This window comes from Sphaeramia orbicularis, chromosome 13 (genome assembly GCF_902148855.1).
Source record: "Sphaeramia orbicularis chromosome 13, fSphaOr1.1, whole genome shotgun sequence".
Classification (NCBI taxonomy): domain Eukaryota; kingdom Metazoa; phylum Chordata; class Actinopteri; order Kurtiformes; family Apogonidae; genus Sphaeramia; species Sphaeramia orbicularis.
Window position 1 is genome coordinate 26,950,567 of NC_043969.1, and position 23,820 is coordinate 26,974,386.

General features: G+C 40.0%; 2 protein-coding genes across 3 annotated transcripts in view; one reads left to right on the forward strand and one right to left on the reverse strand.

Moving 5' to 3' along the window:
* rsrc1 (arginine/serine-rich coiled-coil 1) overlaps positions 1–18,109 on the reverse strand; it is a 111,787-nt gene extending 93,678 nt beyond the window's left edge. Inside the window, exons 1-3 of the mRNA XM_030152322.1 lie at positions 18,045–18,109; positions 17,316–17,504; positions 14,149–14,271 (exon numbers count right to left, since the gene is read on the reverse strand). Coding sequence (XP_030008182.1) covers positions 14,149–14,271; positions 17,316–17,488 — 296 coding nt within the window. The 5' untranslated portion in view covers positions 17,489–17,504; positions 18,045–18,109. The remainder of the gene's footprint in view (positions 1–14,148; positions 14,272–17,315; positions 17,505–18,044) is intronic.
* Positions 1–23,820, forward strand: part of shox2 (shox homeobox 2) — a 43,445-nt gene that overhangs the window by 14,853 nt on the left and 4,772 nt on the right. The window contains exons 2-4 of one of the 2 annotated variants that reach the window (XM_030152319.1): positions 11,390–11,487; positions 20,900–21,169; positions 23,348–23,556. In XM_030152319.1, coding sequence (XP_030008179.1) covers positions 11,390–11,487; positions 20,900–21,169; positions 23,348–23,556 — 577 coding nt within the window. The remainder of the gene's footprint in view (positions 1–11,389; positions 11,488–20,899; positions 21,170–23,347; positions 23,557–23,820) is intronic. The other variant, XM_030152320.1, reaches the window with a different exon arrangement.

Sequence of the window (23,820 nt, forward strand, 5' to 3'; positions counted from 1 at the left end):
ATCAATAGAGTAATTATGCTGCATGTTGGGAGCTGGGCTGAGGCTTATCGCCACTGACCCCCTGGTGCGCGCCAGGATATGATCCCTCACCACAGCCCATTGGGGTAATTATGTGGTCGGGTGTGAAGCTGGATGGTGTGTTACCCTTATCAGTCTGTATTCTATTTCTGTTTTTATTGAAAATTGGACATTAATAGCAGCTACGCGATACCACTAGTGTCAGATACAGGTGAACGTCTCCAATGGAATCTGACCCTGTTTAAATCATTATTCATATTACGCAGTCTGAGCTGAACGACTCCTCTGTGCTGCACACATGAACACACACGCACACACACACACACTAAAAAAAAAGACCAATCACCCTCAGCCTTCCTTTAACTTTATCTTTCCCCTGTTCGAGACGCAGTGACAGACATTCATAATTGTTTCTTGGTTTTTCCCCCAAACACAATCGTCTACTGGGAAGACAAAACAAAGTCCATGTCAGCATTGTGTTTGTCCTGTGGCACAAAATGGCAACATAACACACCAGCTGATGCTCTCAGTGATGCCCTGTGCTGCATCCCTGTCTATTAGGCCAAGTGTGGTCCGGTTGTGATTAATGGCTATGTAACTTCAGCCCTTACAGTATTTCAGGGGACACAGGCTGCAGTGACCTATGTTGAATCACGGCCTCTATCATGCTACTACCCTTTACTACACCGTGCACTTGTCTTTCTTTCATTTATCTTTGTGAAAAGCTGAAACACGACTCTGTGCATGTTCTATTTAAAGTTGAATGACTACCTCCTATTGTAATGACCAGTAAAAGCTCAGCAACTCCAGCTTTTTAAGGATCAGTGTTATGCACCTAATTTTATATTTTATGTAGCTCAGTTTCATGAGGAAGTGCAGGAGAAAGATGTGCAAAAATACACCGGGCAACAACAACCACAAAAAAAAGAAGCGAGATCAGTAGTATGTAATGTGTACCTTGCAAAGTGTTTGAATTCAACAATTTAGCAGGGCAATTCAAATCACAAAAGCTAGAGCCGTAAGATGCTTTTAATTATACTTAAAGTAACGCATTATCCCGGTGAATAGGTGATATGTGTCCAAAAACGCCACTATGCTAAATGGTGACAATTTTCTTATCAAACAGATACTCAGTCTGTCATTTTTACAATTAAAGTGACATTTTAATACAAATATGCAAAGAACATCTGGTGTATTTTAGTTGACCTTAGTCCTACACCAACTCAAACCTTAGATTTGACACTCTACTTTCATACACAAACATACATACACACCCCATCACATACACACATAAGACTATAAAAAAGCTTGCCAGTTGATTTTTCCAAGCAATAGACAGATTGAAAAAGAAACGGCCCTATTGAAAGTAGGAAGATCCATATTTGAAGAACTTCATTAATGCGCTGTTCCCCGCCGAGTTATTTCCAGTGACAGAGCACACAGCAGCAGCTTCATGTTCAAGTTAAAAGTCACTTTTCTGTTTTGTGCCATTTCAATGTGTCTAAAAGCACCTTGAGTGAGCAATGTGCATTTCCTGCTGCCAAAAGACGTGGAAAACAGCTGTTCCTGCCTGACGCTGCCTGCTGAATGGAATGCAAATATGTTAACCATCCAGAATTTATTACTTTTGAGTGCTCTTCAAACGCAACGGCAGACACAAGTTTAATTTATGATATTCCTCTAATTATGAGAGCTGTTGAAATCATTTCCCAAGCTGCTTCCTCCTTCCAAGCAGCCACATTATCGGTTCCCTCAGTTCACAGTACATGCACGCACACACACACACACACACAGACTCAGCCATCCAGCACACACACCCACACAGAAATATAAATATACATACACACACACACTCTCAATAACACATAAGGAATCACTGCAAAGTAGCTGATTGTGAGCACAATTAACACAGCAAAGACAGAGCATGAAAGATTCACAGAAATGTTTTTTCTTCGTCCCCCTCTGCTTCATAAAAGCAATGTTTAGATTTGTCATAATCTTCAGTTTGCTTTTAATTTAGCAGTCGTCAACACAAACGTCTGCAATGCCCTGCTATGCTGTGTAGTAGAAATGAGACCCCATGCAGGCCACCCACCCACTAACCTCCCCAAACCCACCCAAACACAGCCACAAGCCACAAGGTCAAGTCATTTAGCAGAGTTCAAAAGCCTTCAAAGCCCCCTCAGATCTATATGAACCTACAACGGCCAGCCAACGATGAGGGAAAAGATGACTTTCTGCAGCAAGATGTGGTTTCTATGCGCGTGTATCTATGTGCGTATATGTGCGTGGCTGTGCATATGTAGCGCTGCACGCACATGTGTTTATTACACGGCATCTTCATTGGCACATATGCCCAGTGTCACTCAGCCTCCTCATCGCAATCCTAAACTTGGCCGTCTGCTACGCACCAGCAACCTTTGACCTGTGTGCAGCCGCAGCTTGACATGACACCCATTAGCAGCTGGAGCCGAGGGGGGATCTGGCTCAGCCACTCAGCCCAGACACAGGGTCAAGTGGAGGTCACACTTAGACTAGGTGCTAACTTGCCAACTCGCTCACAGCCACTCACGCAACTGAAACCCACTTTTTCCCATACTTCCATCCATCACAGCCCGGAACAATTAGTTACCCCGACTTAGGAGAGAGTTGTTTTGGTTGTCATTGACTCCATCTGTAAGAAGGTGGAAAGGCAGGAGGGCGAAAAAGTTAAGGCACAGAAGAGGAGGAGAGCGAGATTAGAAAAGAAAGGGGGGGGAGGGGGGGGGGGGCATTACTTGAAGTGCAGGAGGTGGCAGTGAGGAATATGGAAGGAGGAGAAGCGATAGGATAAAGAGAGAAAAGGAGGTTATAAAAGTTGGGCAGTCAAGAACAATGAATGCAAGAAAAAAGGGAGACTGAAACAGAGAGAAAAGGACTGGGACTTATGGAGAAGACAGAGCAGACAGCCGTGCTTCACATCAAGCTGGCTCCAATTAGCAGGTGTGCTCTCAGACGCTCGCTCTCTCTCTGGTTAGGAAAGATGTATTTTTCTGCCTTTTATACGCATGTATTTATGAAGTGGTAGGAGATCTGAGGGCCCTTAGCATAACAGCCTTTTATTGTTTAAATGTGGACTGCTCGGCCCCGTGTGCTTAAGTGATTTAGGAACCTCACAACTCCGGTATAAGAAAAATCATAAACGCTGAGACAAACCATGTGGGTGGACTGTAAAAGGCACCGAGGAATGGGCCGACAAAAAGCAGACACACATTCCACTACTAAAGGGAAACTACACTTAATTAAACACCCAAGACACAACTGGAATAGTGCCCTGTAAAAAACATAGCACTATTAGTTTCCCCCTTCGGTGGAATAACATAAAGTTGTCTTATGACAGAACAGAGGCTTGTCTCATAAAGAAGTTTCTAAAAATCATTTTTTTATGAGCTGCTGTCAAGATGAACAAGGAGAAGGCGAGACAAACCCAGAAAGAGAGATCAAGAAATGAATATAAAGAGAAAACACTCCACTTTATGAAAAAAAAAAGCCTCTCCCTTCCAATACATCTGTCGCTTCTCATAGACTACATGTCCCATGCACAGAATTCGAAGTAGCCCGTAAAGAAGGCAGATTTTTACCTTCTTTTACCAATCATTGTTGGAAGATATGCGGGATGGTTCCTGTGCAGCAAAGCAGCACAGTGACACAGACCTGTAAAACTGGGAATCAGCAGACAATCCTGCTTTTTGTGAGCACAAACAAGATACTGACTTTTTCTGACACAATTTTATGGAAGTCTACCCTGTAAAAGATTTTTTTCAAACTGTTCATAGATAGATTATAAATCCCAGAAAAATGCTCTGCTAACCTGGTCATTGCCTCACACATACACAATGACATTTCAGGTTTATATAGTATCCTAAATGTGTTTTTTCAGTTTCTACATAAAGCTACTGCTGAGTCAGCCAGTTATTAAATCTTTTGAACAACTTTACAGTTTTCTGTCTATTCTGTATCAGACAGCTACACAATCCTCTTTAACATCTTGCAGAAATGGCCAGTCATTCATTGATATTCAGTGGAAGGAGTCAAAGATGGATTTGATTTTCTCTGCACTGTTGGAGGCAGCATGTTACCATCATCACATTAAATGTCATTTATTACACATCTGCAGTAGCACATAACAGACACATTTTGTCAACCTACATTTTGAGCATCAATGTCCCGCTGAGCTTACAGGAAAATCTGGCAAACGTCCACTGCAACAAAACTGTTGATTTAAAATAATTACATTTTTGCTGCTTTGATTTGAGGCCAAAATCCCAACGTTGAGTTCTCTGTTCACCCAGTCACAGAAGTGCTCTGCTCTTTGTTCAGCCAATCATACGACAGTTGGCTACGTATCCTGTGGGCGATCCATCTATCTCCACTTCCTCCTCATGTCCTCAACTCTGCCAAAACCCAAATGGATAGACAGAACAAAAAAGGAAGACAAATTTCAAATAGAAAACCTCATGCGCATGCTGAGAAAGTGTTTCATTACTTTCAAAAAGATGTCAAGGTTTCAGTCCAGGCGCACATGATCCTTGTTTCATTTCTTCTGCCATTCTCTCTCATTTTTCTCTTCTTTTTCCACAAATAAATTACTAAACGTGTGAGTGAAACCACATGGTTGTGTGTGACTGCGTGTGTGTTTGTATGGTTCCTTTGCTTGTCTAAAGTGAACTGACAAGTGCAGGTAGGGGTTCCATTAGCTGGCAATTTGCTCTCAAGTTGTCTGAGGGGCAGAAAATGAATGACGGAGGTCTTTTTTGGCAGGACAACGCACATGGCCCTGCTTAGGACGAGTTAAGTGAGGTGCTCACACACATAATCCTAAGCCATTGATCACACACGCTCCTTACAGCATACACTCTTAAACACGCGCTGACATACAAGTGAATACTACACAGACTAAAAAGATCAAAACCAACAATAAAAATGTTAATCCACAGTAAGCATACATACATTTACTGATGCGTATAAATGTGAAGTCTATTGGTCCCAAAATGAGTGCGCTAACAAACTGTGCAGGCCTTGAATCCAACAGAATGATGGTGTCCATATGGTTTGAGCCAGAGCACAACTAGAGTACAAGGTAAATGCTCCTGACTGAGGTCTGTCCATGCATGCTCTCTTAGTAAAGGTCTCTATGGACCGGCTCAAAACCTGGCCGCTGAATCACACATGGTACATAAACATACTCCCTCTTTTGCCTTTGTGTGTGTGTAGTATGTTTAAGCGTAAAAAGAAGAAATGTGGACAGACGGTGGCGTTTATCTATGCATAAATTAAGAGCAAAAGCTGGTAATTAAAAGGAGGGGATATGAGCGCAGATAAAATTTAACTGCGAATCGGCTCCTTGGCAAGGTGACCTCTAAGTGCACTGGGCATCTTTCTAGGACCCACTGTCCTGCTGGGCGAGAGACACGGGGGGGCATAGTGCAGGCCCGGCTGTAGGCAGGAGGCAACCAGTAGAGTGCACCCCCAACCTCATCCCTCTCTCTCTCTCTGTCACTGTTTTTCTATCTCTCTCTCCCCCTCCTCCTCCGCCCAGAGCGTTATTAGACCCAGGGCTCCGCTGTGGCTCCAAACAGCTCAATGACAACACACAGGGCCTGCCAATTAGAAATAATTAGACAGTCATTTCAGTGGCAAGTCTTTTTAAGTGCATATATAACGATGCAATGATGCTTATTAGCCGGCCTGAGCCGGCGAGGACCAGGGCCTCAAACGCTTTGGCGCTGGAGAAAATAATTATGCCAGTGATCACAAAGCGAGCTGCACATCTCTGTACTTCACCTCCACGCGTTTCAAAAATCCACTTCATTAGCTCCTGTAATTAATCCTCCATTAATTGCAGGAAAAGCCCAGTTTACCTCCCTTCGTTTCTAATTATCATCTTATAAATAGTTATGGTTCTAATTAATGTGTTCATTAGGCAGGATATTTCTCTCAAAGCCTCGCTGGGAGCCAAAGGTCCGGCTCGGCTCTCTCTGAAGCCTAACCAGCCAGAAGGTGAGGCCATCCTGCCTGCATTTGCTTTTATTTTACTACATTCAACCTCCTAATTGGCATTTAAAACCCAATTTGGAAGAACTTCAAGAAGCTTAAATAGAAGAGAGAGACAGAGCGAAGGCAGGAAGGAAAGAGTGAGGGAGATACATTTGGTGTTCATTTCCCTATGCCAGAGCTAAAAGCGTTTCTGTCTCCGTCTTTCTCTTGGTCTGGCCAGACGGATGATGCTTTCTCTGTTACAAAGAGAGCACAATGAGGGCTGATTGCATGGTATTAGTGTTTGGCATTATAGAGGATTTATTTGCAAAACAGTGCAACTGTGTCTCTACCAAAGTAATAGTAGCAGTGTCACGTTTCTACCGGGTTTCAGTAATCAAACAGCCAATTTATGTGTTTGGTATACAGATATTAAGTAATTAGTCCAATTTCTATGAAAGTAAAGATAATCACAAAGATGTGTGTTCATTTAAACAGATCTGAAAAACATAAACTGCTCAACACTATACATGAATGGAGCTGTATATGTTAAAAAAGATAGTGTTTTTTGTTCACTTTAAGAAACCTGATAAAATGATTGTGTGAATACATTAAAAAAAAAACACTATAGTAAGCAATAATATTTTTACACAGTTGCAGCATCATATATGTACATTTTAATTGTAAAAAATTACAGTGATCATATTTTTGACAAAATAATATTTAAAAAGTACTGGTAGTTTCCTGATTTGACTAGCATCTATTAATTTTGTTTATACTCATGTAAGAAACTTTTAGGCCTGTGTGTGTCCCGGTATTTCACAACTTGAGAAACTTCTTATTTGTCCTTTCCCGAGTGTGGAATTCTAACTGCATCGCTGCTAAAGGTCTAATAGAAACAGTGGAGGTGCTCTCTATATCCCCTGAGAAAGTAAAAAATAAATGTTTTAAAAGACTGTAACTATTTATTAAACATTATTCAGATTGCTATATTTCAAGTTTAGCCGCCTGCTTAATTTACTGCACTTACAGTTGACATAAGTATTTAAGTCTGAAGAGAAAGCATTTATTGCTAAGGAAAGGAATTGACTCATTCAAAAGGTAAACCTGATTTCATTTCTACAGGAAAATTCAGTTAAAATCACTTAAATCGACTGTTTTCAATCTGTGAAAATTAAATTGTAATATCGAACTGTGAAACCTTTATTATCAATCTTCTATTTTCATATTAATCAAACCATAACTCAATGTTCTTTAGTAGTTAATTCAATTTCTATAACATAACATGTATTCATTTACTGTTATTTCTAGATTGTTAAACAGATGGATAAACTAATATCTGTTAAACTAGTCTCTGTTTGAGACCATCGGACTAACTCCCTTATTTGATTTTCTATGTGAAAGGAATGCTGTGATGTCTTTTGTGAGGTGAATTTTGCCTGTCTGTGTGTGGAAGTACACAGTACAGACTCTACAGCTAGGCTGCTACCCATGGGAGTGGGCTAGAGTGTTGTGAGCCTGCAGGATGGAGGGGTGCAGTGGAGTGGGGTGGGGGGAGGACAGCTTGGCAGGAGTGAGGGGTGAGGGGGGTTTTCCTCTGGCAGTAGAGGGGAACACTGCTTGAGGCGAGGCGGGGATGAAAGAGGCTGTCTGTGTCAGTCACTTATTCCTCCCTTTGGTAAATAAAGGTTTCTGACAACAAAGCCGAGCAGCGCTTGACTGGCCTTTACAGCAGATAAATAAAAAAGACAACACAGAGAAAGAGTAAGACTGGAGAGAGAGGAAAAGAGAGAAACACAACAACAAACGTGTTCAGATCTCACGACTGGAAGCATGTTGATTTTTATGGAGTAGAGAAGACGCAGCCGAACTAAACCAGGTCATCCTTCAGTTTAAATCAACACTTTGCAAGTCTGGTAATAGGGGAAGAAAGAAGAAAAGGCTAAATGTCATCCTGTGGAAAGGGAGGAAGAAAAGATGTTGAGAGTTCACGGGATAACAGACAGATGGGTGAACAACAGAGAGTAGCCTCCTCTTAAATTCTAGTCTAGCCTACCGCTCAAACACACACACATAACACAAGCCTCAGCCTAACCTAATGGTGAAGACCAACTGGAAACAAACAAGTCACACAATACAACAACCTCCACCCCTTCTCGCCTGTCGACAACTTTTATGTCTCAATGTAAAGAAGTAAGAGCTGTTTCATGTAGGAATACAGAAAAACTTTGCTGGAAGCTGCATTACAGCTGAGGTCAGAAGTTTATTAGCATGATAAATAAAAGCTGAAATTAAACATTTCAAGTCAGCTAAATAAAGTTGTTGAGTTAACAGCATTAATAGAGGGAATATATGTAAAAATTTCATATCAAAATGGTTTTTCAAATTAAATGCATCTAACTGTGTCTTCTTTGTGAAAAAACATGAGAAAACAGTGAAATTCACAGCTTCTTTTTGGGGGAAATGTAATGTCTATCTGACACATAACATTTTCTAACTTTCCAACTTTTCTAACATCTCTTTGGTCTTGTTGCAAGCCCTTCGATGTTACCCAAAATCTCAGAAATCCTTGCAGAAGAAGAAAAAAAGATTTACCAGTTGTTTGCATTCATCCTCATCTTATTTCTTGTCCATCATTACCACTATTCAAGCCTTATGGTTCTCTCATAACCGCAAGATCTCTGCTGCTTGCTGAGGAAACCAGATTTCACTTGTCATGTCCTCAAAACACACTCAGAGTTGTTTCCCTCATGAAGCCAGCGACACCCAAAACCACCTGCTACATCACACACATTCACACACACTCTTAGCTGTCTTAATAAATATCAGTTGGACACAAACACAGAAATATTTTCATCCCCTCGACTGACAGGGGAATTACTGATCCAGGTGCAATGACAGCCTCTGTGGCTTTCCTATAGTAACCATGGCGATTTTCCCCACCCCACCTTGCTCTTCACAGACTAAACTGTCCTTACCTTCCTTTCCTCCCCCTTTAAGACCTTTCCGTTCAGTTACTCACCTCAGCCCTCCCCTTTCCCCAAGCTGCCTGGATGACCTTGCGCGCTCCGTGTCGCTATGAAAAGCTATCTAGCAGATGTACGACACCTCATTTCATACAGGGGAAAATTGCTGTGTGAAATAAATACCAGGCCATCGCTCACCCCTGCACACACATGCCTGGAGTCCCTCCTTTAGAGAGCAGATCTCCTGTTATGAACTTAGACCAATCCAGTTAGCCAGAGTTTTTGCTGACAAATAAGCCCTGTGGTTGGAGAACTGTCTTATAACCAAAAAAGTTTGTCTTTGCAACTGCTAAAAACACTACCCTTGACAAAGGTACTAAAAGTAGCTCTAGGCACTGATCTTTAGACAACCCTGACCTTTGACCTCTCAGAAGACAACAGGAGAAACTCCCTTAGATGTTTCCCAAGGTTCTTGGATTGTTATTATTTCATCATATGTGCATTATCAGCCTAATAGCAGCTCACTGATCCTAATAAGTGCTGTGTGCTAATGCTAATGAATGACACTGTGTGTGTGGGTGTAGGTGTCTTTGTGGGAATATGTGCATACGTGTATTAGGATGAGTAACATGCAGTGACAGAACTTCGGTACAGGGATAATAAAGCGAGTTAACCTTCAACCTTATAACATTTTTTGGTGGCAACCAGAATAGAGGAAGGGCTGAGCCTAAAACTCCTGCACCTCAATACTTAGGGAACCTGTAAAAGTGCCAACACAGAAATACCATTTTCACTTACAATACAGCACTCCAATGTAAACTGAGACACCATAAGTAGAGCTACAAGTTCAGAGTGGTCAGTAAGATAGACCAAATGATGTCTTTGACACAAACCATATTTTTAGGTAGTGGACTGTCCACCTTCAGGGATTTCTCTGACATAATAAAACAGGTGCCATTCACAAAGTCAAGAAACATAAACTTACAAATATGCACGTGTGTATAGGTGTTGTATATATATGTGTGTGTGTGTGTATATATATATATATATATATACACACACACACACACACACACACATATACATATATATATATATATATATATATATATATATATATATATATATATATATATATACATATATATATATATATATACACATACATACACACACATTTATATGTATGTGTCTGTACATATTACTTGAAGAGGGTTTATATATTTTTGAACAGAAGTATATTATGTCTGGCTGTATATAAACTTAATGAGGGTCCAGTACTTGGGGTGGGTGGAGTGTGTGGGGGGCAGTTGGATAGGAACTGGATACAACAGTTTCATGTTCAAGTTGTATGTTTTTTGTTATACATTTGAAAATTGAAAATAAAAAAACCTTGATCAAAAAAAGAAAGTCAAGAAACAGAAACTCTATGCTGAGTTTTCTCTCTGACACCTGCAAAAATACATAATCCTTAGTCAAACTACCACAACAAACAAACAAAAAAATGCCATCACAGCTCCTCGGCCCTCCACAAACTTAGGGAAACCCCTGATCTTAGTCCATTAGCTCTTCCTTTGTGTGGTTGGCAGTCCTAGCATGCTGGGTGGTGTGTTTAGCTATCTGTCTCCTCTGGGGGAAAGGCAGATAATTAAAGGTCTCAGTCTCTTTAGACTCATGACAGCAGCCCAGAGAGGAAGCCGCTCCGATGTTAGCAGGGCTAAACCCTGACGCTAGCACTCTGCTCTGCTAACTCAACACACTGCTGAAATATTAATAAGGAAAATGTGTTTGTGTATGCCCTGTAGAATATGTTCAGAATATGTGAATGCATTAATATGTGTGTGAAAGTACACTATTGAATGAAATGCCCAGGTTCTCTTTGATGGGTCAAGTGGTGGATTTGTCACATGTACCATCGCTACGTCTGCACTACCTCTAAAGCTACCTGTTAAGTGAATGTAAGTCTGACAGAATGACTGACTGAGCCACACACACTTAACCCCTGCTGAGGCCTCCCATAAAAGCCAGCAATACGCCGCACACCGAGCTCACCTAAAGACGTGCCTGTGATCCCACTGTGATGAGAGGCCGTGCCGTCCTTGTTGAACTGGGTACACATCACATCACTGTACGCTACTGCCGCTGAGCTCTGCCCCAGTGGACTAGGCCGTGACACCCCCCCCATGAACACGCATTCACACAACTCTGCACACGCATGCATACGCTCAAACAACCTCACACGTTCGCTTGCCAGGACGCACACTGCCAGTCACACACACATACACACACACACACACACACACACAGCCTGATATGCCTGCTCACATCAAAGAGAATAAACATTAATGGCAAATAGGTAATCTGCTCCTCTTGTCTGTTTTACATTTCAGGGCAAGATTGACTGCCTCTGGGGAACCTAGCCCTTCTCTGATTGAGGGCAGGAAAAAGAGGCGAAAGAGAGTAGAGAGGGAGGAAGCAACGATAAATGGTAAACACATGATAGAGCATTATTCTTATTTCATGTATCTCTTTATTTTTTATTTATACATGAGAGATGGAAAAGAAGGTAATAATATTCCCTCCCTTCAACCCACGGCAGCCCCACTATGGTCCTAATCTTCTCCCGTGCAATATTCTGATGCAGACGTTATTATTCTCATTTCTTCTGAATAATATCCCTCTCTCGGGCCTATCTGTTCTCTCCACCCATGCTCGCTTTTGACTTTTCCTCTTCATTTCCCAGCTTTAGGATCCGTTCCATTCCTCACCTTCTCCAACTCATCCTATTGTCTCCATACTTTTCCATTCACTTCGAACTTCTTGTCCCCTCTCTCTTTCTTCTCTGTGGTCAGAGCACTCCGTCTCTCTCTCTCTCTACCCTCTTTCATATTCCAGAGGTGGGGCTGGGTTGGTGTGATCTGGGTGGTGGTGGTGGTGGTGGCAGGCAGCGCCTCATATCCTATCCTCTTATCAATCATGAGGTCCTGTCCACTCAATCCTCCTCTGATCCATCAGCCTGCCTCTCAGCCAGCTCAGGCAGCCTCATTCAGACACACACCACTGACTAATAGCGGTGAGGGCACCTGTGAACTGCACACACCGTCCTGCTTTCATTCCACAACCCCAGTGGATCTGGAATTCGCACTGTCCACAATACAGCTGTACAGTTGGAGATTATAATACACACTGGCAACCGAACCTGCGAGAGCTGTGATTTAAATACTACAGCGAACTTCAGAATCTCAAAATCATTCATAGGTGTTTCAATTAGTCACATTTATTCGATGCGTAAGGCAATTTCCATTGGATTGTTCTGATACTGAACCAGCAAAATCCGTGTGACCACCGACAACAAAGTTTTGCAGACACAAATTGCAGCTGCCACCACATAACTGCATAAATTTATCATCAATGCCATCATTTTTGCACATCCCCACCTCCATCACTGCCTCCACCTCGTAACATCCCACCACACACCCACACAAAACCTTAGCTGCCGCACCAAACACCAGCCCAACCCACCTGCTCCTCGCTCGCTGCTAAGCCGATTACACAACGCAACCCTCCTAATCACAGTGCAGCGTTTGTAAACACCAATGTCATCGACTGTAGTTCTAAATCTCCCAAATCCCCTCCACCTTTCATCTCACACCACACTAGTAATGCCATTTTCGACTGATGTTTTAATCACTGTTGCTGCTGGGAATGACTGAGAGATGGGAGAGAATATGCAAAAACTACGCGGTTGATTTCTCAATACACGCTTTCAGCACAGAGTGTATTAGTGAAAACTGTTGACTGTTCCAAACCTACAGTTAGATAAAGATTACAACACGATCGTGAGGTTAGAGAGTTAAAAAGAAATGTCCTTGGTGGTACCATCAACCACTCTTATGTCAAAATGTCTCTGTTTGTTCATCCCTTCATCTTGAAACCTCTGTAATGAAGATATTAAAACACTTTTTCCTTTGTGATTAAAATGATCTCTGCTCTCCCCCGCAGCCATACACAAGTAAACAAAGGGCCTCGCTCACGCATATATTATAACAACCTTTTCTTCAGTTGTGTGTCTGTGCATGTTTTATGTAAGTGTGTGTGTGTGAGGGATTTAAAAACAGCACAGTTTACTGGTTCATTAGCACCAGATTAGCTATGCTAATGACATGGGCCACCACACACAGAGACTTTCCCTTTATGTTTTTGAAAGAGATACACAGCTGACTGTGGTGTGTGTGTGTGCTCCTATGTGTGTTTGTGTAAAAAGTGTGCTGCAGGTGTGTACATTAGTCCTGCATGAATAAGTTAGTCCATTACAAAATAACATAAAGAGTGAGCTACACCAATAATAATAATCATAATTCAACAGAGTATGCATGGGTAATGATGTTTTAATTGCATTAATGAGTGAAAGAGGAGCTGCAGCCAGGAGAGATTTGGGAAGGCTGGGGCTGGTGTTGCTTACGACCTGCTGTCTCTGTAGGTTTCCATTTCATTAATGCTCACACACTGAGGCGCCAACCAGTCAGGGCCAATGCGAGACATGAGTACACACACACGCAAAATGGTAATCCAGACCTAACACACAGTTTTCCATGTGGTTCAATCTGATGACATGAGACATAAATATTAACCAACGTGTTTGCTTACACTGCAGTAAACTTCCAAAACCCTTATTGCGTCTTTAAAAGAAAAATCTGCGATGACATTCCACAGCCCAAAACATGTCAAATTTCTTGTCACTCCTAAATGATGTAGTCATCGTTCATCAGTCCTCTTAATGTATTATAAACTTCATCTTCAGTTTACATTAAATATATTTATATCTTAATGCATGTGTATATCTATTCTGATTTGTTTACACTGACATTATGTCACACTGTGCTTTTTTTATTATTAAACATTATTATTTATAATAAGAGGTAGGAACCCTCAAAAACTATATTTACATGTAAAACTCCCCTTAAAGGGTAAAACTTAATTTAAGTTCTGTGGTGGAAACAATATACAGTAAAGGTTGATTTGTTAATAACTTCTTCACAGTATCTGTTTTAAAGAAATAAACAGAAGTTTAACATTTTAAAACTTTTAATCTTTCTGAATTTAAACTACCTCGTACTGAGCCGTGACTATATATGTGTGATGATGTTACCTCCTCTCTCGGCTGCGTGACCTGTGTGAGCGATGGCTCCTCCCTTTATCCCTCTCTGCACTGCGACTCCTCCTCCTGCGAGACGAACTGTGAGATGAACTGCTGCTGGAGCGTCTTCGCCGCCTGTGGGTATGGACATAATGTACAATAATGGCAAATCAAAAATAGATACACCTGCACATTTGTTCTGAATACCCACTGTGGTTTCCAATAACACTGAAAATAAATATGTGTTCAGAACAGATCAGAACATTACGCAAAACAATCTGGGTCATCAAATTTTACCATATTATTTTGGCTCATTGTACAGCTACTCTTAGTTTACTAATAATAAATCAAAACTTTACAACTGTAATTCAACTCTTGCCACTTTCACTCCCTCTTCTCATCACTGTCATTGTCCTGCTTTGCCCTTACAGGCACTATTTTCTGTAGAGCAGGGCTATATTCCTAATTTGTTTTGCTGTTGCTTTCAAGAGTAAATATGCCCTATTGTCTGATGCAACATCACCTACTATATGCGATGCTGACGGCTACTTTGCATTAGTGAACAGACTTGTGTATGGCCCAGAGAAGCAGAGCCATACAGGCTGCCCTACAGTTCCTCCACAGGGGCCCTTTGGTACTCTGCTGCTCTTTAATGTGGATACAGCAGTGTGTGTAGCATCTATTTTCCAAACACCACTCACACCATGTTCCTATTGATATCATGTAGCAGGAGGCATCTACAGGGGTGAATGTAAATGCAGGAGCCAGGCACCCCTCCCTTTTCTGCGCAAACAGTTTGAGCAATATTCATTATTTAAAATCTCTTCTTTTGTTTCACCAAAGCCAAAAATACCCAAATCTTTTTAGCACACACACAAAAAACACATACTCAGTCCTATGGGAGCACTGTGAGATAGAGGAGGAGAGAAAAAAGGAAAGCAATACAAATAACACAGAGGCTGAACTATCAAACCAGATTTGTACCACTTAGAGCAACGCAGAAAAGATCTATTAGTATTCTAAAGGCTGGATCCCAAGAGCGGGCCTTATGAAATAACTTCCACAGCCCTGGTACAAGCTCTTCACACACTATGTAGAAAAAACACACAGTTGTGAACTGGGGTTTTATGCAAAGTGCCACAAGCTCACACATTTTCACAGAGTGAAATGTAAAATGCAAGAAGGATTTGCTGTGCTGATTTGTGCACAATGTGTAATCCTTCTACTAAAACATCTCCAAATGTATTATGTGTATCCCACAACCACAATTACAGATATTTACATATAAGGACATTATATGACATTGATTTCAATGGCTGAGAGTAATAGCAATCTTCTGTTTTTCTTATCTGTGAGGTCTGAAAATGTCAAAGAAAGTGTGTGCCCTTTCACATAATCCTATTTAAAGAATTCATTCGACACATCCACAAGGTCTTAGTTAATTGATCAAAATGTATGGCTAATAGATCCGGGACTCTGGTCCCACAGTTTACACTGCCCACCCAGCCCCACCCTGTGCAGACAGGCAATGGCTTCCCATCAGCAATAATGGACCTTGACCAAGGCTCATAAATAATTACCATCAACTAGCCTTGTCTGAGGAGCTACAGAGTCAGTGGCAGCTGTGGATGGATGAATGGATGGAGGGTAGATGGAGGAGGCCAAGTTCAGCAACTCGTCAACTTGTGAAGATGGCTGATTATTATTACCCCTCCTTCTACTACCTCTGAAACTGTTGCATATAATAGTCTACATGTAAAGTTTTGTAAGACCTGGAAATCAAAACTCATATGTATGATGAAGCTGTATGAACTAACATGGACATGTAACTTTAAATGCCTACACTATGCAAGTCTGATCTAAAATGGAGCCCATGAGAAACCTCTATGGCGTAGTTGTTTGACCTCTATAAAGACCTGTAGCCACATAAATAAAAGGTGATATACATTTTATTGTTAGTCTATGTTTAGAGTAGCAAAGATGATGAAAGATTGATCAGCATTAGCATTTTTATTCATCTAGAGTTCATATTTGGGCTTACTTAGTAGCCAAACATTCATATTTATTTTTATTATTATTATTTATTTATTTTATTATTCATATTTGTTCATCAACACACACACAATATATATATATATATATATATATATATATATATTACACGTATATGTCAGTTATAGTAAAGTACTTTCTCCACTCAACAAAGTTTCACTGCTATGTTTCTGTAACACATCAGAGGCACTAGGCATAAATAGAATTGTTTATTTTGCTTGTTTGTTTGTTTGTCTGTTTGTTTGTGTGTGTTTGACAGCAAGTAAATCAATATTATTCTATTCATCTAATGGAGTTTAAGCTTACATAATCAAAAACTGATGCAGCAAAGAAAATCATATCTTTAGCCTCATAGCATAATTGCCCAAGTCATATTTTTTTCAGGTCATAGGCAATGGTGCAAAATGAATCAGCAGTGATAGGAGAGTAAAGTTACACAGATATCACAATTTGGCCAAAAATATGACTTAGGCAATTATGCTATGGGGCTAATGATATGAAGGATTTAGCTGATTGGGTCCATTCTGCACACTCTTCAAAATACATGAAACTACTCACTGGCAAAGCAACATTAACACTTACTTAAGCTCACCAATCATGTAAACAATACACATAACAGCATTATATTTCAGACTTAAAATATGTTTAAACATAGAGAGAAGGAAGCCAAATGTATTTATGTACAGTAAGCTCCTGTTTTTAGTCCTCTTTGGCAATAAACTAAAGAACAAAGACTCCAAAAATATCCAGAATGTAAATCAGCAGTGGAGCTTCAGAGAAAATACTTCTGATAACATCTAATCCTGCCATGATGAAAATTATCATTATTACTTTTTAACCTCAACAAGAAGGTCACAAAGACACAAGGGTGTAAAATATTGGAAAAATTTGACTTTTTCATTCAATATGTGAACAGCAAACAGTATGTACATGTCTGAATGTACCTGTCACCATTTCTCTGTTTTGTACCTTGTACTAGAACAAATAAAAAATAAAGTATAAAAAAGGGTCCCAAGGCAACATGAAGACAGTGCCCATGGAAGTGAAACAAAAAGCCTTACAAAGGGACACCTCAGACATCCTGATCATTCCAAGGACACAGAATGCATGTTGTGCAGCTGACTCACCTTCTGTCTCTGTCTCTGGAGCGGCTGCGGCGACTGGACCTCCGGCTCCGGCTGCTGGTCACCCTGCTGCCAGAAGATGAGGATGAAGAGGAGGATGAGGAGGAACGACGACGCTGTTTTCTTTTCCTCCTGCTCCGACTGTCATCCTCACTGTCAGAGGAACGCCGACCCATGTTGGTTGACTATCAGCTGGGAGAACATAAACATACATAGATAGGTTAGCTAAATGTCCCAAACGTGACGATTTTCCGCAACATAGTGGATGCACACAACTCCACATCACAATAGCACTAACATTAACAAAGCATTATATTCAGCTCATGTCTCATTTATAATCGTAAGTGTTTTATTAACATGAAATCTGACCATTTCTGAGGGTGATGCCTGTTACAGTATTATAACTAGCTAATATAGCATGTTTCTTAGCATGGTTGGAGGTAACAGTTAAGAAGTTTAATCATAAAATAAAACTAGTGTCGCCTACACTATTAACAGAAAACACAAATATAAAAATGACAATACATTGATGTATGTTTTCTTCTGGGGCTAGCTAGCATGCTAGCAGTACTGCTAATTCAACCAACGTTTATCGGTTGTTTTTTATTCGGCTTACTCTCTCCGGCTGCTCTGTAAAAGCAACGTTTAGTGCTTCAGATAATGAATGCTGCAGCAAATAAAAAACGAAGCAAAGACCTTAAATTTGCTTAAAACTAAAATCCCGCTCCTCACCTTTAAATCGCTGCCGAAATCCACAACTGAGTCATGCACTGCACAGAAGACCACACTAGTCAAACCGGAAAACATCGATCGAGCCCAAGAAGCAGAATCAAACACAGAGCAATCGATTCAGAGTCTGCTCCTGTCTGGTAGTTGACGCTTTCTTTATTTTGTTCGAATTACTATTTTGACCCATAAGAGATCTGGGTTTTTTGTCACTAATTAATATATTCTGAAGCAGTTTAATTATAATAAACTCAACTGAACTAGGCCAGCATAACCAAAGCTAACCTTATAAGGAGTTTATTTAGAGGTTCATTATCTGAATTTATTAAACCTACAAACTGAAACGTTATGGTTGTATTTTTGTATGCGAAATATAGTCTATCCAAAGCTGAGATATTGTTTCATCTACTGCTTATTCCACTGAGGCCACTTTTTGACAATGATCTATACTTTATAATAGATCCAGAAGCATCAGGTCAGTTAATGGAGATGTAACATGCACCTTATCATCTTTCACTATTTTGTTGTACTCCCTGTTTCAGAAGAGAATTGAAAACATCCAAAAAAAAAAAAAATTAACAGAATGTTTACCCATGCATATCACCAGTCCATGGCTCCTCCAGTTTTGATCCAATGTGCCCACACGAGCACCACCTCTGATAAAATGAGCAAATGCATGCGTGAGTTGTAGGTCTGTCAGTGGTGATTTGCATAAGGTCATCTTTTCACATAATAAGATTTTACACAAACACACATAGAGAACTGCGGAGGGCAAGGGAGAGCATTCAAATGATACAGTAAACGAGTAATTATTATTATTATAAAATTCATAAACGGATAACAAGTCCGTAGGTGGAATTACCGCTGTTTTTTTTATTGACAGTGGGTGAATGGGTGAGGAATCAATATAGAACTCGACTGATAAGAAACAACAGTTTGCAGTTAATGAGGATTTCCTTGCAAATAACAAACAAGAGGTTGCTTATCACAGCGATTAGCAATTCATCCTGGCTTCAGATGCTGCAGAAATAGGCTAATAGTAATTAATGCCTAAGGTTCAAGCTGAAACATCGTTAATATTTAATTAGGGGAATTGTTAGAGCCCTTATGTGCAGCCAGGGCTTTATATAGATTATCAATAAACACGCTTAATTTTGCATCAAATTCATCCCGACGTTTTCAAAATCCTGCTGTATCCTATTCCTTGTCTGGCTATATGTTCCCTTCTCTTCTCATTTAATTGCTCCCTCCTATTTTCTCTCTCTCTCTCCTCTCTGCGGCATTCACTTACGTTCACCGCAAGTGCACTATTGTTTATTTATTTATTTAATCTTTTTTTTTTCTTTTGCAAATACAGGCATCATTTCAGGAGGAAAAAGCTAGTTGAAAACGTTAATTAGTGAGCCCAATGGCAACGCATCGCAAGAGGCACTATAATTAAACGTTTAGCTGCTATTTAACATCCTAATAGCTTAAAAAGTCCACTGAGAATTAATATTACCCCTTATAGCTTCACTAATGATGACAATTTAAAATACATAGGTAATGGATGATTAGAAACATAAACCTACTAATTTGTCTCATGGGGTCCCTTAAGTTTTTTTTTTTTTTTTTTTTTTTTTTTTTTTACGTTATTCTTATTCATGAATTAATATTTAATTCCGCACGATTATTATTATCAATAATAATAATAATAATAATAATAATAATAAAAATAATAATAATAATAATAATAATAATAATAATAATAATAATAATAATAATAATTTGCGAGTCATTGTGACGCTTTAACAATTTTAATCGATTTGTTTTCTTTAGGATATTCCATTTCAAATCAAGAATCACCGCAAACTTAACAGCTAGATTAATTTACCAGGCCTAAAGCAAAGCAACTGTGGGCTAAGCAACTGGGACTGAAGCCAAATATGTTCAACTGGAGCTGTTGTTTTTTGTTTTGTTTTTTTCTTTTCCTCTATAGCTCCTTGTAAAATATGTCGCGGCTCCTCTTGGCTTGGTATCCCAGCTGGTCTTCTTCTAGGCTACTTCTTCTTCTGTTTTTTTTTTTTTTTTCTTCCACCTCTTTTTCCCCGTGTCATCGTTGTGTCTTATTTTCAACCCCCAGATCACAGAGATATATACTGAGGAAGAGGAGTCCTCGACCATGTGCTTCCCTCTCTTGTCATTTACAGATTTTTTAAGCCACACCCCTGCAGAGAGAGAGAGAGAGAGAGAGAGAGAGAGAGAGAGAGAGAGAGAGAGAGAGAGAGAGAGAGAGAGAGATCCATGACCATCTCCCGGGTGTCTAAAAAACTAACTCAGGACAATAGCAGCGAATGAGCGCTTAATTAAATTAATTAGTCCTTCTTGTCAATCTCGGATTAATGGCCAATAGCGACGTTGCTGCTTAATGCTCTCTCTCTCTTTTTTTTTTTACTCCCTCTCTCTCTCTCCCTCGTATCAGTGAAGGGGAAGGGGGGCTCATCCCGGCATCCTGAGGGGAGGTAATTTGCACGGATCAAGGGGGCAAGGCGCCGCAAAGTATAAATACTGTGACTTCAATAGAGGATCACCAGCAGGTTCCCAACTCCGCTACCAAAGGAGGAGGAATTGGCTGAGAAGATATATCTTTACATGTTTTTTACCTTTTCCCAGAGTTGGCAGCATCACCTCGTATCATTTTCAAGGGGTCGACTTTAAAACGAGCCACACCATTGATGTCTTAAGCTGTCGTGGATCAGTGTGTGTGAGAGAGAGAGGGAGTGTGTGGTGAGTGTGTGGTGGTGAGAGTGTGTGTGTGAGTGTGTGAGATTCTTTTTTTTTTTTTTTTTTTCTTTTTTTTTTTTTAAATATATATATATGAGGGGAGAATACGGTGATGGAAGAGCTCACCGCTTTCGTGTCTAAGTCTTTCGATCAGAAAGTGAAGGAAAAGAAGGAAGTGATAACGTACAGGGAGGTGTTGGAGACCGGCTCTGCGCGTGCGGGGAGCAGGGAGGCTTTAACTGCGGAGCCCGGGAGCAGAGAAGAGGCGGCGGTCGTCACCCGGAACGTTGCGCTCTCACCGGGAAGGGAAACGGACATGCTCAGCCCGGAAAGAATCAGGGACGCCGGGAGTCCTAAACTCATTGACGGTAAGAAGATGCGTTTACTGTGTTGACGGATTGTCTGGATGGGGACGTACACACTAGGATCATGTAGATATGAGTTGAAAATCACATGCATGAAAGCAGAGTTAGAAGTCAGCACAATTCAGTATCATAAATAGACCACTTTCTTTGCAGGATGTTCGAATTGTAGCGTGGGAATCATAAAAAATGTAGCCTTAGAAAAAAAAACAAAACAAAAAAAAAACGGATGCAGCAGAATTTTGCATCATAAATATATAGCCTACCACTTTCTTTGCAGGATGCTCCAATGATAGGAAATTACAACAGATCAGTTTTAATACTTGCATAAACCAAAGTAGCACAATTTTAGCATCATAGACACACTATTTTCTTTGCAGGATGCATGAGCTGTAGCAGGAAAAACATAGAAATCAGAGTTAGGTCTGTTTTATTACTAGAAAACGAATGCAGCCTTGTTTAGAATCCTAAATATACTACTTTCTTTGCAGGATGCTCGAACTGTAGCGTGAATGTCACACGTAGAAAGCAGAGTTAGATCAGTTTTATTACTAGTAAACGAATGCAGCACAATTTAGTATCATAAATATAACTGCTTTTAGCAGGATGCTCGAACTGTAGGTCGAGAAATAATGAATACACGCTTTTTCTTGTATATATATATATATATATATATATATATATATATATATATATATATATATATATATATATATTTTAGAAGATGCAGATGTTTGGCTTTGATGTCCCAGGTTATGTTTGATATCATTGCTCTGAACAGGCCTGATATTTTCCATCATATTCACATGTCCTGCAGCCTAATGTTTTGCCTCGTTGTAGCACAGTGAAAAAGTTTCAATTCATTGATTCGGTGCATCAGAAAGGGCCTACCCCGGAGGTATATTTAGCAACAAGGCCTCCTGTGGCACACTAATATTACTTTTTGTATTGTATTCTACATCTCTTTCATTTTATTTATTTATTTTTTTTATTATTAATTCAAGCAGTTGCTTTGTTGCTTATTTGCCTGAAGTTAAAATAAATTTCCCGTTTCCACCGATAGCAAAAATGTATTTTATTTTTTTTACACACTTGGCTTTATTTTTGCAAAAATCCTTTACCAAAAACCCTCCGTGTTTAACTTAACGGTAGAAAGGCGTATCAAACACCTGACATACAGATCAGTGCACATGAAAGGTGGGAATCAGGTCCTGTCTGCCTACATGTCTGTTTCCAGGTGTGAAAGCGCATGATGTGCAGTGATGGACTGAATACAAATCTGATGAACACATTGTATAAATATCACATAGACTGGCTGGCAGGACTGTTTTTCTTTTGCACTTTTCAATAATTAAAAAAAATATATCGGCCTTACTGCACATAGAAGTAAACAGCCAGCGTCAACATTTTAAGGATATCGGTAAATGAATCAATAACCTACTTTAAGCAAAAAAAAAAAAAACAAAAAAAAAAGTTTATTTAAATCACAACAATAATACCTTCAGGTTAAATGCGTTCATAGAGATACAACCCAACTGTTTCAGAGTGACTGTTTAATTCTTTATTATTATTATTTGCATAAAAGTGGTGCAGATTGAAATGTCCCGTCTCGTCCTGTTCGTGGTGCATTATGGAACCTGGTCTAAAATGTGACAAGTCTTCTCAGTGTAAAAAAAAAAAAAAAAAAAAGAAATGACATGTATTTTGTCGTGGGCATCGTGGTTAAAAACGGAACTGCGACAAGCACGTTATCAGGCATCCAACAGTGGGCACATTGCATATTTATAAGCAGTTAATAATTAAAGAGCTTTATGTAGCTCTACAAAACATCCGAGGTCTGATAGCTGTGTGATATTTGAGGGCTGTGAGGGCATGTCTTTCTTCCTTCCCTTCTTTGGATAAAATAGGTCAGTAAAATTATTTGTGTGGGTAACAGTTTGTATCACAGAAATTAAAGATCTGAGGTTTGCACAGACTTACACTTTATTTTAGGAGACTGGATCAAATATGTCTATTAAATATATGTATGCAACGTGCTTTTGTGCAATATATCTCTGCAGTTTTTACAATCCATGCTGACATTACTTAGAATTATGCAAAGTTGAAGGCCAGTGTTGCTCATGGGACCAGGTCAGAGCACATGTGCATCAGTGATGTTTATATTTTATTCCTGCTTCTCGCCAGGCAACACGGACGTAAAAGAAAGGAAAGAGGACTCGAAGCCTATAGAGGACGAGACACAGACTAAAATCAAACAAAGGAGAAGTCGGACTAACTTCACGTTAGAGCAGCTCAACGAGCTGGAGCGGCTGTTTGACGAAACCCACTATCCGGACGCCTTCATGCGGGAGGAGCTGAGCCAGAGACTGGGACTGTCAGAGGCCCGAGTCCAGGTAGGAAGAGCCGGTCCAAGAGAAAGACAGGAAAAAGAGAGGAAAAACACATGCACGGATGATAATAATAATAATAATAATAATAATAAATTCATGACACCATAATATCAGTGTTATGGCCACTACAATAATGCTATTAGACACTGTAAAATAAAATGAATAAAAGTGCAGGTTATTGTTTTTCATGTGTTTTTCCCCCACAAGACATTTTTATATCATCTGATTTTATTTACAATGTACTTCATATTATGCATGCATTGTTTA